Genomic DNA, 18,511 nt, shown 5'->3' with positions numbered 1-18,511 from the left:
TATATATATATATATTTCGCTATACATATATAAAAGAAAGCAGTTGTATTAACTATTTCTGTTTCGGTATACATATATAAAAGATCAATTATATAATTTATGTTTGTAAAAAGCGAGAAAAACAGAAGAAAACTGTGCAGGGGAAGATCATATTTGTATAATCACAAGTGTATAGAACGAAAATATATTCGTTTGTATTTGTATATATAATTTTCTCTCGCTTTATACAAATACAAACGCAATGTATACATTTGTGTTTGTATAATGTGAGAGAGGCGAGTGAGAGTGGCGAGCAAGATCCAAGAGATAATATATGTATTTATATAATTTTCTCTCGATTTATACAAATACAAACGCAATATGTACATTTGTGTTTGTATAAATGCGATAGAGGCAAGGGAGACTGTCAGCGAGATACACTAGGAGAGAGGCGAAATAGCAACAGTTTGTTATGAAGTACAATTAAATCAAACTATGTTTATAGCATTTAATTTGTATTAACAATTTATTATTATATGCAATTTTTCTAATAATTTATAATTACACAAATATTTATCACTTACTTTAGACCACGTGTCATCTTAACAAATGCTAATCATTTTAGTATAAAAGATTTTTTGAACAATAGGAAATAATGATTTCATGCACTCAGCACACACCTTATAGATATATTATACACCAACAACTAATGGCCATGATTTTCATCTTCTTGTATGATAATATTTTATATTAAAATATTTATTTTAATTATTATTAATATCACGCACACGATAAATTTTAAATATAAATATTTAAAAGGAAAAAAAATATATTTACCTTATGTCCATTAGTTTGATCAATGTTAACGTGGAAAGATTATCGATATTTGCTTTTTTTACGTTCATACTTTAACAATTTTTCTTCATTAAATTGGTTAAAAAATAAGTTTATTTCTTTTGGTACATAAAAATTATCAAATATCATTATAATAAGGATAAAGGATTCGATATACTTCTCAACTTTACTATTTAAAATTGAGTTCGATTCATATATGAATCATATATGGAATATAATCATTTTCTTCTAATAGAAGTGAAAAATAAATGTAAATTGTTCATTTTACATTTTTATTTTTTAAAAAAAGGATAACCCATAGGATATTATGGGTACATTTGATCCTTCTCACACGTTTCTTTCTTTTGAGTTTTGACTATTTGTATTCATTGACTGATATGAATTTGTTATTTTGATGATTAAATTTTTCTTTACGGACATAAAAACTAAAATTACAATTTATCAACAAAAACTTTTAAATTTTTTTCTATCCACATTTCTTTCTTTTTTATTTCTCTTATATTATACGCTAAATAATGAAAGGAAAAAAATAATAAGAAAAAACTCAAATCGTAATAATTAAAGAAGTAGAAAAATAATTTAAGTGTGCAAATGAATAATTATTTTTTTTTACTTTTATAACAATTGGGATATATACGAGCCACTTTTTAAACGAAAAGTATATTAATCCTAAATAACAAAATTAAACGATATGTCAAACCCATTTTCTTTTATAATAAAGTTTGACCCTATAAAGAAATAACAAAAATGATCTCTTGCATTTAGGGGCCAGTTCAAAATTAGTCTCCTAAATATGCTTTGAGCAATTTTCATCTTCTAAACTTATCAAAAGTTTACATTTCTTTTTTTTATTTTGGTCAAATAGTAAATGAGTTAAATTAACTAACATTTGTTGGTTCATCAATGCTTTCTTCTTATTTTTCTTCATATTTTCCTTTAAAATAAACAGACCTAACATCATTTATATCAGGTGGTGTGTAACTTTTTTTATTGGTTTTTATGAGTAATTTATTGAAATCTCATTAATTTAGGAACTAATTATTTAGATATACGCTAATTTATAATATTATAAATCTTATCAGGTTAATTTTGGACTTCAGATACACATATTTTTTGTATCCAGATACATGTATCTCGAATATATAAGTCAAAATTATATGTCATTTGCTCTAAATCCACTATATCAAAGTGAATTAGCATGTATCTAGTATATATAGACAAATCTCACTCACCTTCCTCCTATATTACTCGCACTTTCCTATCTCGTTCGCATATATGATATCTCAAATATATGAATCTAATGAAATATGTATGTATCTGAGATATAATGTCATAAAATGAATATTTATAACAAACAATGGTCTAGCAATTAATTAAAGCATGCCCTCGTATCGAAATGTCTAGCAATTCATTTGATAAATGATTCTTGTAGACAATTCTGAGTATGAACTTGAGCAATAAGATGTTCAATTGTTACTTGATTAATATACAATAATCATTGAAGACTTGAAATATAAACTCAAGATCAATTATATAAATTGCATAATCAAATAATTGTGCTCTTAATCTTATTATTTGAGCAAGCAATCTCACAAATATCAAACTAATAGACCAGCCTTGAACACTATCCATCTTATCATCACATCAATGATAAATTTCAGAACCCTCTATAATCGAGTGACAATACTATCCATCTTATCATCACATCAATGATAAATTTCAGAACCCTCTAATCGAGTGACGATGGAATGACCATTTTGGTAGATTCTGGTGCTTTTGAGTAAAAAAAATAGTAATAAATGAAATAAAATTGTTGGCAGTGCAACAAAACAGGAACTTGAGAAGAAAGTTTCTGCAGGAAGAGTTTACTTTAAGAACTTGATAGAACTGCAATACATATCTGTCATTCTTTTTAGCAGTGAACTTACATATTATAATAAAGAAGATGAAGAAAAGGACATGCAAATGATAACTGCAGCAATATCTAATCACTGATCTATGGCATTGAGGAAGAAGAAACAGAAGTAATGTGTCCTGTCTGATGTGGGATTAGGGGATCCGTCATCTGAGGCGCATGAAGAACAGTTCCCTTGGCTGCCTGCATCTCTCTGTAAGATGCCCAAGTTACTAAATAAAGCCCAGCTATAATGAGAACTCCTCCCAAAATGCTGCAATCACAACACACGGAGATATCTTAGAACAAAAGCTAACAACGAACAAATAGAAGATGGATCGGAAAGAAGAAGTCATATGGCCTCAGCAAGTGAAATATTCATAGTTTCGCAAGAACCAATCTCAAAAAGGGAAGTAAGTCAGAAAGAAAACATGGAGAATTTCCAGCAGGAGAGCTTCATGTCACCCTTGTGTCTTTTTCTCATTGTGCCAAAACAAGTATAAAACAAAGATATGAGAAATACACAGGTATAAATGTGGTTTTGTTTTTCGGAACATGATATACATTCAGGAGAAATCACAGCACTAACCTTCCCAGATAAATAGCGCTCCCAAGAAAAATACTAGACAAAATTGCTGATGCAGCAGGTTGAAGTGGATTGTATAGAGCAACTAAAGAAGGGCCAAGAACCTTATTGCACCATGTCATAAGTCCGTAGTTCAGCGCTGATGCAACAATTCCCTGAAAGACATTAACCATTGTGATGGAACTATTTCATTTCATCCCAACTAAAACATTTGTCCATCTAGATACTTACCATATGGGATGAGATATTATAGACAGATGAATGAGAATTCACTATGAAACATTCAGAAGCTAATTTAATACATGATGCGTTGATGATCTCAAATTGAAATAGCAACTTAGTGGAAGGAAGTATGAACAGTTTTGACTCTGTTCTTCAAAGTTCAAGGGCAAATCTGGATCATTTTGCGTAGTTCAAGAGAAAATTAGATCACTCCACTTGTAAAAAAGGACCACATTATAGGGACAGGTCTTAGCTTTCATACCATTTTAAATTATTTGACCGCCTTATGAAAAAAGTTAAGTTGTTGGAGAGAGCACCAGATACTTAATTATGCTTTTAGCAACAACAATTAACCTGATCAACTCAAGCTCTGGAATAAGGCTGACCTACTCGAGACTGAGATTTGACACATCAAACAAGATGCTATGTGGATGAAGTGGATTCATATGTTTCACCTGAAGGGTCTGCAAAATTGATGATATGATGAAGAAAATCATTGAAACAAGTGTTGTGAATCACAGTCAACTCCAGAATTTGAACAGGAAGAGTCTTATTAGATGTGTGTATCTGCACATGCTAGGGGACAATACAAGAGTACCTTGAAAATATTTCATGTTCAGGAATGAAGCAAGAGCTAAGTCTATCTTCACTCTGTGGCTTAATTAGTACAGTAGGCTGCTCACAAAGGATAGATTGATCAATTGGAACATGGAAGTTGTAATATCTCGCAGCTAAAAAGAACTAGAAGGAAGTGACAAATCTGGAAATAGTTACTTTTGGAAAGTATTAAGGAAATCTGAAAATTTTTAAGTTAAAAGTGAGTTTTTGGTCAACTTTAAACGATCATAACTCCTAGCGCGGGATGAGTTAGGTGTAGTTCCAGATATGGCTGGAAAGCTCTTGGAACGGTATTTCCAACGCCGCCGAGTTTGCCCGATTCCGAGTTCTATGAATGAGTTACGCCTTTTGGAAGGTGCGCTATTGAAATAAAGAAAGTCCAATCCGGATTTTGAAGGGGTAGTTTGGTTTTTTCCTTACCCATTAATTTATTTCGTTTGTGGTAATTAATTAGGGGTCTAAGCTGAATTAGATAAGTTTACACTTTTACCAAAAGAGTTAGGGTTTTGAGAGAAGAGAAAAGAAGAGGAGAAAAGAGAAGGGCGTTCAAGATTCGTCAAGATCGTCAAAATTTAACTTGTGGATTTCGTCGGGGGTGACCCCTAAAAAGGTATGTGAGTCTTCCTTAACGTTGGGTTCGTTCACCCCGTGCCAAGCATGTTTGATTCAGCGTCAAATAGTTCTAAAACGATTGGAAATTGAATGTTCTTGTTGGTTACTCTTGAATTATTTTCTTTCTTGAACACTAGTTAAGATTTAGGAATTTCTCGATGTAGAAGTGTTGTTTCTAGAGTTCATTGGGTTAGATCCTTGTATATATGATGTGGCTACATGAATCTAAAGTGAATTTGAGAAAAAGAATCAAATTAAAACGATTTAAGATCAAAAAACGAGAGGAAAGATTCGTCAGATCTTTGCCTAAGGAACAGGTTGGCGCGACGCGCCCCCATAGCGCCAGGAAGGCTGGGGCGACGCTCCAACAGTGCGCCAGAAATGAGCATCAGTCAAGTGACGCTGGCGCGGTGTGCCCCGGATGCGCCCGGATCGACGTTTTGCACCCAGTTTTCGTTACTCAGTCTGTTTAAGCTTTTCTAAAGTGTATTAACACTTCCTAATGATTCTAACTACTCCAAATGACTTCTAAACATATAGAAATCATCCAGAAACATAAATTACAACCTTGAATCCATAACTACAAATTCAAGGATCAGTTAAGAGTCGAGTCAAGAGCAAATAAGATCAAAGTTAAGAGAACTCAAGAGTCAAGTAAGAGAAGTTCATTTCAAGTTTTCAAAGTCTTTTACAAACGTTTTAACTTTGTTTTAAGACTTAAGTTTTGAGTTCAGTTCAGAGTAAAGTTTAAGTCTTTTCTTCAAAGAAGTATATGGGGACTAAGTATTCCCAAAGAAATATAAAAATGTTTTAACATTTAAATAAGAATGGAAACTGAGATTTCTAAAGGGCCTTCGGGCTAGTTTTCAAAAAAAAGAGTAATCGCTTTCTAAATGAAGCAAGACCGGAAACTTTGATTTCCAAAATAGCTTTTAAGCTAAGTTTTTGAGCACTAATCTTAAATCACAGAAAGAAGTATGTTTTTAAAACATAAAAGAGCTAGTATATTTTTAGAGTAGTATTGAGCACCGATATGAGAATGCGAGTTCATCTTAACTCAAGTCTCCACAAACCATGTAGCCATCATGGGTAGAAAGGGGTCATACTTTTTAGATGAATCATTTTCACAATAGACTAGTGGATTCACTTAGTAGTTCAAGTCCTACACTCGGGCAAGGTGTAGGATGACCGGGCAGCGTGGGCTTCATAACATTGTACCATCACTATAGCTATTAAGTGATAGTTGTCGATTAGGAAAACTCCCACAACAATAATTGCACGGTTCCTCAAGGGGTTCTGCTTATTATGAATAGGGGTATTGGACTCCATTCCTGCATTGCACAAGTAAACTATGAGGGAGCATGGTATGTCTTTTATTATGATTATGAGTTGACGTTTTAGTTTATTTTGCATTATTACATACATCTCAGAGTTATTTGTATCTTTGCATACACAGAGTTGAAAATCATCTTTAAAACAGTTTTTCTTTATATTGCACTTGTTTTTAAATTGCTTTACATTGAAATGAGTCCAGTTATATTAAGGTTAGTTGAGCCAGGTAAGTTTTTCAGAATTTCTTTCAAGCCTATGTTGTTTAGCATTCCAAATCACATACTCGTACATTCAATGTACTGATGTCAGTTGACCTGCATCGTATTATGATGCAGACACAGTTAACGAGGATCAGCATCCAGTCACCGTTGATCCAGTTAAGCACTCCGAGTCAATTGGTGAGCCTCCTTGCATTCCGGAAGACACTTTTATTTATGTTCCAGATTGGTTCATTAGGATGTTGTGGGGTATGTCCAGACATCCATCTCAGTTGTTTTTAGAGGCTTCATAGACAGTCAGTAGTTCAGTTGTCTTTACATAATTATTTCAAATATTGTTTAAAGACTTGAGTTGTCATTTGGGCTAAGTACTTATATATCTTTGAGTTATATCTCTTATGTTTAAGACTTCCGCTGAGTAAGTAAGTCAGACCAAGGGTTCGCTCGAGGCCAGCAATGGGTCTTCGAGTGCCAGTCCCGCCCAGGGTATAGGCTCGGGGCGTGACAGAAGTAGACCCTCGGTGTGTGTTTTGTCAAGCAACACTAGAGACAAGAAATCATCTCTATGTGTTGTCCATTTGCCAAAGAGTCCATGGGATAGACTGTAAAGATGGCTACATAGAACACCTTGTAGACCAAGAGACTTGACTGATCATATGTACTGTACATGCAACTGCGCAAGCCAAAGGGAGATCTCACAAAGCTCCTGTTTTCAAGATGGTATATGCAGAATATGTACATGCTGTCTGGTAGGACAGAAACCAAAGAGTATTTGAAGATAAGTGTAGATCAATGGAAAGCATTTCCATGGAGATTGCCTTCACTTGTAATATTCGAGCCTCAACTCCAAGAAATCCCTAGTGTATTTGCTATTCTTAGTAGTTGAGTTACCTGTTCTTTAAAAGGAACTAGAGACCCTCCCTAGGGGGTGAGTCCAGTTTGCTTTTCTTCTGTAACAGGGTGTTTTTGTTTTTTCTTTTCTCTTAGACAGACAATGTGTTAATTGGCTGTGGTCTTATAAAATCAATACATTAGCAGTAGGCTTGAGTTATAGTCCGTATCCCGTACTACTTGTCTGGAGTAGGAAAGAGATGATGAATAAGATATTTACTTACCAAAAGAAAAAGCAAATTGTACTTGGTATCACATTTCTTGAATTTTTGTATATCATTGTCTCAGATTTCTTTTTTATGTGAGATAGATCATTTTGAGACTTGATCAAAGATAAATAAAATCTCATTTCATGCATCAGAGAAGATGAAGATCAGGACTTCAGAGAATCTTACAGCATAGAACACAGCGACAACTTCAGATGATGTCAAATACCAGTTTGTTGATCCATCAGTCACAAAGAATGACGTCCCTATCATTAATAGAACGCCAAAAGTGTAAGAATATGCTGTCAATGATATGCTTGCTGGGTATTTTTTCAAAACTGGAGCCTGCAAAAAAAATTCGTAACTCACTATACTCTGCAGGCATTTCATAATAATATACAGACATACACTGACAAACTCGAGGATTTTCCAGACAATGCTTCAAGCTAGGCTTAGATCTGAAGTGTCACACATATCTCTGAATAAACTGTTTGTATCAGTCCTGACTGGAGGTCACGCAACCAGCCAAAACCAGATTGTTTCTCGGGATTATCTCACAAAATAATCAGTATATCTTTTTGGCCTAATGGGTATAGATTATTTCACAAAAAAATCAGTCTTTTAATACATCGATTCTGTTGACCAGAATTGGTATATAACTATTGTTCAGTTTAGTCATCTTTCTTAACCAATTATCAAATGATCACTAATTTATATAATCTGGATTACTTGACAAAATCAAAACTTAACATGCTTAAGATCAACTGAAAGATGTCCAGCATAGTGGCAAGATGAGCATATTGATCTCTTTCAGATGAATAGCAATTCATAGATCAAAGTTCACAAGAACCGAAACCAAATCGGAAAGAATATCATGAAACTGAACGTGATTACTTTTAATAAGGAAAGTGTAAAGGGATTTTATTTTTTCAGAAATAGTAACATTTAAGGGTAAAGGGCATTAAATTTTCCACATTTTGCTCTTTTCTTTTTTTAAAAAGAATCAAGTAAAGGTATTTTCATTTATAAACATTTGGACATATACATGGGGCAAACCATGAGATGAAGATTCTCTACAAACTCCGACCAATCATCTATACAACAAGGTACTTTCTGTTTCCAACAAAATAAAATAAAGGAGACTTGATTCTAGTCCTTCAAAATCTCTTCTATTTCTCTCTCCAAACTACCCACATCAACGCAAGAGGAACCATGTTCCAAGTCCTTCATCTTCTCTTCCTTCTCCCGTTCTTCCAACTGAACACCAACTTTTTCACAGTTCTTTGCATTACCCAAGAGGTGCAAAACCACTTAAACATTTTCCACCATAGTCTCATGGTAATTCCACAAATAAGAAGCAGATGGTCACGTCCTCGCGCTCCTCCTTGCACATGTAACACCAACTGATGCAGACAACTTTCCGCTCTCCATGATTTTCTGCCATCAAAATCACCCTTCTAGTAAGCTAGCCAAGAGTAAAGGCACACCTACCTCGGCACACTTGGAACCCATACTGCATCAGTGGGCAATCATTCTCCTCCCTGACTACAAGTTTCTCATAAAAAGACTTCACAGAGAACACTCCATTGTTAACTAAGCCCTACCACCAAACATCGGGAAGATCCACCATTTAGCTTGGCTATGGAGTAAGTCTATCAATCTTTGAAACTCACTCACTTCCCAATCTTGAAACCCTCTTCTAAATCTCAAAACCCAAAAAATCTCTCCACCTAGTGTCCTCCCTGATTTGTCAGATTGTCAAGTCTCTTTGACAAGAAATTCTGTACGAACTTTGGAATTCGTCTTTCAATAATACGTTCCCACTCCATTTCTGTCCCCATAAGTAAACTCTCATCCCGTCTCCGACCTTGAATGAGATACTTTCCACAAAATAATCCCATCCCTTCATGATATTCCTCCAGAAACCACAACCGGAAGGTCAAACAATACCTCTAGTTTTCCAACCCCCTCCGTTATCCCATATTTGTCCACTATCACCTCCTTCCAAACTTCTAACTCCACCCCAAAACCTCCATAACCATTTGTCCAATAACGCTTTATTAAATACTTTTAGATCTTTAATTCCAAGTCCTCCCGAGTTTTTAGAAGATGTGACACTCTCCCACCGCACTTACTTCATCTACTAACACAAACTTGGTGGTAAGTGTGAAGTTCAATAATAAATCCAGTGCAGCTCTTAGTCTACATACTGCTGAACCTTGGGGTCGGCTAAATGAATCTCCACCATTCATGTTTCCCATTTAAGCTCTTCTAAGTCTAACGCAGGTAAACTAAGTAACATACAATTTGGAGAGTGTTACATATATTTTTTAAAGAAAACATAACCAGTCTTCAAAAATTAAAACACTGATGAAACTACGATATCCAAACCTTATTGGAAGGAGAGTTCACTCCACAAGTTTGTGCGTGAACTGAAGACACTTGCAGTTGAACTAGTACACCTATCTACCTATTTCCGTTCAAGAACTAGACTATCTGAAGACTTTGGGAAGAAAATACTGACTTAACTACGTAAAAGGCCCCAAATGAACATCCTTCTGTTCTGTTTACTCCTAACTCACTCCACGAACTAACAAATCATTTCTGTGTAGTGGTTGCAACTTCTGCTCTGAACTAAGTCTAAAACAGTGAGCCTGAGCCTCTTGGAAAAATTAATACATTATATGAGAGTATGAACAATGAGTTTTCCCCCTATTGTTCTAGACTATAAATCCTAGGGAAAAGGGTCTGATATACCCCTCAACTTTGACATTTAGAGCTGATATACCCCTTGTTATGAAAGTGACTCATATATACCCCTACTTGTAAACAAATGGCTCACATATGCCCTTACCGTTATACAAACGACTCACATATACACCTGCCGTTACAAAATGGCTCACATATGCCCTTACCGTTATACAAACGACTCACATATACACCTGCCGTTACAAAATGGCTCACATATGCCCTTACCGTTATACAAACGACTCACATATACACCTGCCGTTACAAAATGGCTCACATATGCCCTTACCGTTATACAAACGACTCACATATACACCTGCCGTTACAAAATGGCTCACATATGCCCTTACCGTTATACAAACGACTCACATATACACCTGCCGTTACAAAATGGCTCACATATGCCCTTACCGTTATACAAACGACTCACATATACACCTGCCGTTACAAAATGGCTCACATATGCCCTTACCGTTATACAAACGACTCACATATACACCTGCCGTTACAAAATGGCTCACATATGCCCTTACCGTTATACAAACGACTCACATATACACCTGCCGTTACAAAATGGCTCACATATGCCCTTACCGTTATACAAACGACTCACATATACACCTGCCGTTACAAAATGGCTCACATATGCCCTTACCGTTATACAAACGACTCACATATACACCTGCCGTTACAAAATGGCTCACATATGCCCTTACCGTTATACAAACGACTCACATATACACCTGCCGTTACAAAATGGCTCACATATGCCCTTACCGTTATACAAACGACTCACATATACACCTGCCGTTACAAAATGGCTCACATATGCCCTTACCGTTATACAAACGACTCACATATACACCTGCCGTTACAAAATGGCTCACATATGCCCTTACCGTTATACAAACGACTCACATATACACCTGCCGTTACAAAATGGCTCACATATGCCCTTACCGTTATACAAACGACTCACATATACACCTGCCGTTACAAAATGGCTCACATATGCCCTTACCGTTATACAAACGACTCACATATACACCTGCCGTTACAAAATGGCTCACATATGCCCTTACCGTTATACAAACGACTCACATATACACCTGCCGTTACAAAATGGCTCACATATGCCCTTACCGTTATACAAACGACTCACATATACACCTGCCGTTACAAAATGGCTCACATATGCCCTTACCGTTATACAAACGACTCACATATACACCTGCCGTTACAAAATGGCTCACATATGCCCTTACCGTTATACAAACGACTCACATATACACCTGCCGTTACAAAATGGCTCACATATGCCCTTACCGTTATACAAACGACTCACATATACACCTGCCGTTACAAAATGGCTCACATATGCCCTTACCGTTATACAAACGACTCACATATACACCTGCCGTTACAAAATGGCTCACATATGCCCTTACCGTTATACAAACGACTCACATATACACCTGCCGTTACAAAATGGCTCACATATGCCCTTACCGTTATACAAACGACTCACATATACACCTGCCGTTACAAAATGGCTCACATATGCCCTTACCGTTATACAAACGACTCACATATACACCTGCCGTTACAAAATGGCTCACATATGCCCTTACCGTTATACAAACGACTCACATATACACCTGCCGTTACAAAATGGCTCACATATGCCCTTACCGTTATACAAACGACTCACATATACACCTGCCGTTACAAAATGGCTCACATATGCCCTTACCGTTATACAAACGACTCACATATACACCTGCCGTTACAAAATGGCTCACATATGCCCTTACCGTTATACAAACGACTCACATATACACCTGCCGTTACAAAATGGCTCACATATGCCCTTACCGTTATACAAACGACTCACATATACACCTGCCGTTACAAAATGGCTCACATATGCCCTTACCGTTATACAAACGACTCACATATACACCTGCCGTTACAAAATGGCTCACATATGCCCTTACCGTTATACAAACGACTCACATATACACCTGCCGTTACAAAATGGCTCACATATGCCCTTACCGTTATACAAACGACTCACATATACACCTGCCGTTACAAAATGGCTCACATATGCCCTTACCGTTATACAAACGACTCACATATACACCTGCCGTTACAAAATGGCTCACATATGCCCTTACCGTTATACAAACGACTCACATATACACCTGCCGTTACAAAATGGCTCACATATGCCCTTACCGTTATACAAACGACTCACATATACACCTGCCGTTACAAAATGGCTCACATATGCCCTTACCGTTATACAAACGACTCACATATACACCTGCCGTTACAAAATGGCTCACATATGCCCTTACCGTTATACAAACGACTCACATATACACCTGCCGTTACAAAATGGCTCACATATGCCCTTACCGTTATACAAACGACTCACATATACACCTGCCGTTACAAAATGGCTCACATATGCCCTTACCGTTATACAAACGACTCACATATACACCTGCCGTTACAAAATGGCTCACATATGCCCTTACCGTTATACAAACGACTCACATATACACCTGCCGTTACAAAATGGCTCACATATGCCCTTACCGTTATACAAACGACTCACATATACACCTGCCGTTACAAAATGGCTCACATATGCCCTTACCGTTATACAAACGACTCACATATACACCTGCCGTTACAAAATGGCTCACATATGCCCTTACCGTTATACAAACGACTCACATATACACCTGCCGTTACAAAATGGCTCACATATGCCCTTACCGTTATACAAACGACTCACATATACACCTGCCGTTACAAAATGGCTCACATATGCCCTTACCGTTATACAAACGACTCACATATACACCTGCCGTTACAAAATGGCTCACATATGCCCTTACCGTTATACAAACGACTCACATATACACCTGCCGTTACAAAATGGCTCACATATACCCTTCATTTAACGGAAGTTAAAAAATTAGTTTTAAATTTATATTTATTACTTCTAATTTTTTTTTAAAAATTATTTAGGGGTATATATGAGCCACTTTTATAACGAGGGGTATATCAGCTCCAAATGACAAAGTTGAGGGGTATATCAGACCCTTTTCCCTAAATCCTATTGGAAGGCCATCTAGATATAGAGGTTTCATTTCATTTTAGGACATAAGAGCTGTTCCAGTAAGCAAACAGTGATACTAAAAGGCAATTCAAATTTTGTAAGCAACATCTTCTACATTTTCACCCCCAACATAAGAAGAAAATAGAAAAAGAAAGAAGAAACCCACTTGACTATAATTGAGATTTTACAAATAAAAACCGGTCAACAATCAGATGAATCAACAAACCATTACCAGCCTTTCCTAAGAACCAGTGAGTGAAAAATATATCCCCAGACAAGAAGACTAGAAAGAAAATGATGGAAGAGGAGTATTGGACATAATTAAGTTACATGTAATATATTTTACAAGGTAAGTTACATCTGTATTTTACATAGCAATAGTACATTAAACTTTTTATCAGGTTTTAATCAGTTGTATAAATTCACTTAATACCAATTTCACAATTTCAAAGGACCCCTGCAAATGCTGGTGCATCACAGGCCACTCACCCAAAACATGTGAGGTCCATTGTGAAAGGACCTATATACAAGGAAGATCGGGCGAACTATTTTAAGGATGACTAGATACATATATTTTTATATATATTTCAGTATAATAGTTGAGAACTGTCAGCTATTTATTCCAATCAAGTCGATCTGAATTAACAATTGAAATGATTATCTAGTTACCTGAAGAGCTAAGTATGCTGCCATGCATATACAGTTCCCTATTAAACATAAGACGCCGAGGTGCCACTTATCAAGTCCAAACTCCAGAAAACTAGAGATTAGCCATCCAGCAGGCTCTGGTTGAACCTTAGAACTTATCTCAATTTGTGCTGTGAAGTTTAATGTGCCGTCTCCAAACACCGCTGGACCGCGGAATAAAGCCATTAAAATTGCCCCAGAAACACAAACAATGGTACCTCCAACTTTTGCCTGACCTTCCACATTAAAGAATTTCGCAGTTTCTGTACTGCATAAATAACACACAAGAATTACACAATATGAATGATGTTGAGAAGGTCAATAATTGAGCCGGATAAGTTGTGTGACAATACTAGAAATGCACAATGGACTGGCCCATGTTCCTTCCTGTGATGATGTAAGACTTCTGAGTTCTGATGACTTAAGAAGCAGGGAACATGGACTACTTCATAGACAACATTTTTTCTAAAAGCCTGTGCCTTGTATTTCCATTAATTGTTCTTGATATTAAGAGATTCTCACGGATTACCTGCTTGCATTTCAACTAAATTAAGGCATGAAAGTTTCTCCAAATCATAGAGTTACGTGTCATTTCCACTAAAATATGTGTTACCTCGACAGTTGAACAACACCCTGTACTCTATCATTGATCACAAAATTACTTCTTAAATGGTGCACTATTAAAATAAATGTGACACCCTAGCTTAGGATAAGAGTCCCTCATGGGCAAAACACAGAGAATATGTTGAGTATATAAGTAAGCAGTCCTTACACCCTAGTGACATGTTTTAAAGCCGTGAGGGACAAGGACCAAAGCGGACAATATCAGTAGGGGGTTGGCCCGTCACAATAAATAAAGGAGCACCTAAGTTGTTTTAGGCAAACAGAGACACCCCTTCACCTCAAATGTTTCCAAAACAGCATCACATAAACCAATATTCTACACTTCATGTAGTTTCGAAAATATCTCTTATATACATTGTACAACTAATGCTATACGATATCCTCTACTAAATGTAGTATTTATAATTATCTCTTACATATTTACCATATCGAGAATATCTTAATGTATATCCTACGATGTATTCCATGATCTGTCCATCGTGCTAATACTTGTGACTGCTCCAATTTTAAGCACAAAACAACTTTGTAATTAAGAAAACAACATTTGACACTTGATAGAAGAGTATGATTTTATAAAACTCACAAAGTTGAGCAACACAAGGCTCACTCAAAACCCAGGACATGCAAGAGATGGGAGTGATGGAAACAAATAGAAAATCAAGAGATGAAGGGGGTTGAATGTATACTGACCCCAAAAGTAAAGCAAGTATGAACGTGAAGACTGGTATTGCAGGTTGCAAAGCAGCAGCATAAGTCGGATTTGTGTTGCCAAGACCAACAAGGAACAAGAGTTGGTTACCGTAAATACTGTCTCAGTACCAAAGGCGAAAACAGATATTTTCAGGAATAAGCTTTTATCAAGTAGAACAAAGCAAATTCAAACTAACATGTGTAGGACATCAAAACTTACCCAGTCAATCCTAAAATGAAGAATGACAGTAGAAGTTGTTTATTCAGAGGAACCCTCAACCTCCTATACATAAAGAAACATAAAACACACATTTGTGAGTGATGCTCATATGATTCCAAATATTGTAACTAACTTTTCGAAAGAACTTATTGAAAACAATTCGCAACATATTATAAGAACCTCAGCTTGCATAATATACCACTTATCAATACTAGTGCTTTTTTCAACAGGAACCAGGTCAATGATAATGCTTTTCTTTAACAAACTCAAATCTTACATATCATCATTATAAAGCTAGACATGTTAGCCTAACTATATCAAGGTTTTATTTTTTTTTTCTAAAACTGGTAATGTGGTTTGAGTCAAATCTCAAAATCAAAAGAGTGGCAAAAAATCATTTATAGTCTTTGTTTCAGTTATTCTGGTTTCTGGAATACCAAATAGTCAATAAAATAAATATTTTATTCAAGCAACTACTCATAAAATAATTAGGATCTGCTATATGAACCTCTGTCCACCTCGCTCTAATCGAGCCCATTCCATTTTAATACTGGAAAATAAATTGATTTTTAAAAGAATTAACGATTCTCTAAAGCTAAAGGTTTTCTGAATCTCCTGCAGTCCTGCTTATTCCTGTACAGACACTCGGACAGTGACATACAATATTTAATTAAATTAAAAGCATTCGTATCAAACATACATCTTAATATACATGTAACAACAATAAATAACCTCATCTCAACTAGTTGTATTGCATAAATGGATTCTGTTGGATATTTTGTAATATGTAGAGGTCTTAAATTGAGCAGACATGGCTATTATGAAAAGTAATCTCTTAACTTCTATAAATGTAAGGACTCTCTTGAAGTAGCGTAAGAAAAATCTGCAGGTAATTACAAGGGCTTTGTTGTATCTTGAAGGGAATTGCTTGCATTTTCCTCAATATATATACAGGCAATATCTCTTTAAGGAAAGTGATTCTTCACGCTCAAAACCATCTTCTTCTTCAATTATATTTCCTAATGTTTCTAACAGATTATGTACTTTCATTGTGTTCTATTCTTAGTTAAATCCACATTGGCTCCAAGAAATTTTAAGTTTTTTAAGGCAATTTAGTCCATGTGATAGGTCTATATTATGCACTTATAAAACATTCAACTACTATACTCCGAGTGTTGCATCAACTAGTATGTACTGAGGTCTATGATCAAGAAACCCTTCTCTCAAAATATGTCACTTGCAAACTTTGTCTACTGTGATTATTTTTAATTTTTTCCAACTTATATGATAACATATCTATATCAACATCTATATTTCTACTACATCTGTCATTGATATGCTAATCCTTAGAAATCCAACAATTACTCTCATAAAACACTGTTGATCTCACATCTATTCTAAGGAACTTGTCTTTCACTTGGTATAGCCCTCTGCCCCTTTCCTATCACATAATACAGTTGCAACACTCCTCAATTTCCACCCCCGTATTTCAACTTTATGTATTACATCTTCATCTATCATGTCATTCTCTTTAGAACTAAACCTTCTTATGTGAACTGTCAACATTTAGACACCATCATGCCATTGAATCTTACTTCACTATATTATCAGATTATGCAATTGAGTGTGAAAGTTAGTTATCCATGTCAGAAGGGTTGTTAGTAACAGTTTCAAAGTAGTTAGAATTAGTTACCTTGTTGTCTATAAAACAGTGAGATGTACAGATGAAACTCATCTATATAAACTATTAAGTTTTGTACCAAAATTATACAACCTTATTCGTTTGTAGAGATAAAAATATATACGTAGAGAAAAGCAAACAAACTAGTAATCACAGAATCAAGGATGATATTATTTGATCTAATTTCCTAAACTATTTAATAGCATATTAAAATTTGGTTGTTTGAATGTACTTTTTTTCTTTCGTAAACAGCCTTTCTAACACAGACATGCACACACTCTACCCTTCTCAGACCCACTTTGTGGGATTTCACAGAGTTAGTTGTTTTTTGTTGTTGAATGTATACTTTAACTAAAGAACACGAAATATAACTTTTACTGCTAAACATGGTTATTCTATTTACAAAAAGATAAATTTTTTAGTATAAATTTTTTAAAAAGAAAAATACACTGAAAGTCAAAGAAGTAGAAAAACAAGATTTTGGGTGTTTTTGAAATATCAAATAGATTAGTTGGATTGCAGATTTAAGAGAAACAACGAAAAAAGGGTATGTAAAGAGGTAAAAGAACTAACTTTTCACGGAAATAGGCAATTGAGGCAAGAATAGATATAGCAATAAGGTCTCTATACAAACAAAAGACAATTTCATTCATGCCCACTTTGAGAGCCACTGTAGTAATCACATGGTAAACACCATTGAAAAGCTGCACCAAAACCATTGCCCCATGGGCTTTCCATACCTCACCTCCATTTCCTACTGCCATTTTTGTTTCAGTTCATCCACTCCACACACACCCATCCACCCCTATATAGGCTATAGCACACCATGTTTAATGAGGGGTAGGTGGTGAGGGGGTTTTCTAGGTCTTTAATTTGAAACAGGGCCACTTATATTGGAAAAAAAAAATCTGGAGAACTAATTGTGGATTTAAAAAGTGTGAGTTGTTGGAGGGATCAAAAACCTAACATTGTTCTACTGAGATTTGTGTGTTCTTGCATAGAAAAATTGTTTATTTTCCTTTCTGAAATTGGTAAAGGTCAAATATGGCAAATTTTGTTGATTTGGTTTGTCCTCGTCTTTTCTTATTCTGGTAAGTAAATTCTAGTAGTTATCGTCATGTAGTTCAAATATGTTAGTTTAATTTTGAGTGTGCGTAACTGTAAGAGTTTGTTTGGTACGAAGGAAAATATTTTTTTATGGAAACTATTTTTCTGAAAAATAAGTAGATTTTGAATTTATTTTCTCATATTTGATAAGTGAGTAAAAAATATTTTCCATGTGTTTGATTTATGAATGAAATTAATTTTTTGG

The 18,511-nt window shown here is 35.4% G+C and overlaps 1 protein-coding gene across 4 annotated transcripts; it reads right to left on the bottom strand.

Annotated features, from left to right (window-relative positions):
* Nucleotides 1-2,671: 2,671 nt before the first annotated feature.
* LOC107028721 (WAT1-related protein At4g19185-like) lies at nt 2,672-18,267 on the bottom strand. 4 transcript variants are annotated; one of them, XM_027919194.1, is made up of 7 exons: nt 17,940-18,267; nt 15,519-15,581; nt 15,299-15,415; nt 13,967-14,247; nt 7,603-7,758; nt 3,318-3,469; nt 2,672-3,002 (listed from the first exon to the last, which is right to left on the bottom strand). In XM_027919194.1, the coding sequence occupies exons 3-7, from the start codon at nt 15,357-15,359 to the stop codon at nt 2,831-2,833; spliced, it is 822 nt and encodes a 273-aa protein (XP_027774995.1). In that variant the 5' UTR covers nt 15,360-15,415; nt 15,519-15,581; nt 17,940-18,267; the 3' UTR covers nt 2,672-2,830. The 4 variants fall into 4 exon arrangements, with proteins under 4 accessions (XP_027774995.1, XP_015085381.1, XP_015085382.1 ...); XM_015229895.2 differs by having other exon boundaries at nt 13,967-14,252; nt 17,773-18,266; XM_015229896.2 differs by having other exon boundaries at nt 13,967-14,252; nt 17,940-18,265.
* Nucleotides 18,268-18,511: the final 244 nt, after the last annotated feature.

Source organism: Solanum pennellii, chromosome 8, assembly GCF_001406875.1.
Source record: "Solanum pennellii chromosome 8, SPENNV200".
In the NCBI taxonomy this organism is placed as follows: Eukaryota; Viridiplantae; Streptophyta; class Magnoliopsida; order Solanales; family Solanaceae; genus Solanum; species Solanum pennellii.
The sequence above is the reverse complement of the archived record's forward strand: the minus strand, read 5'-3'. Positions and strand labels throughout refer to the sequence as shown.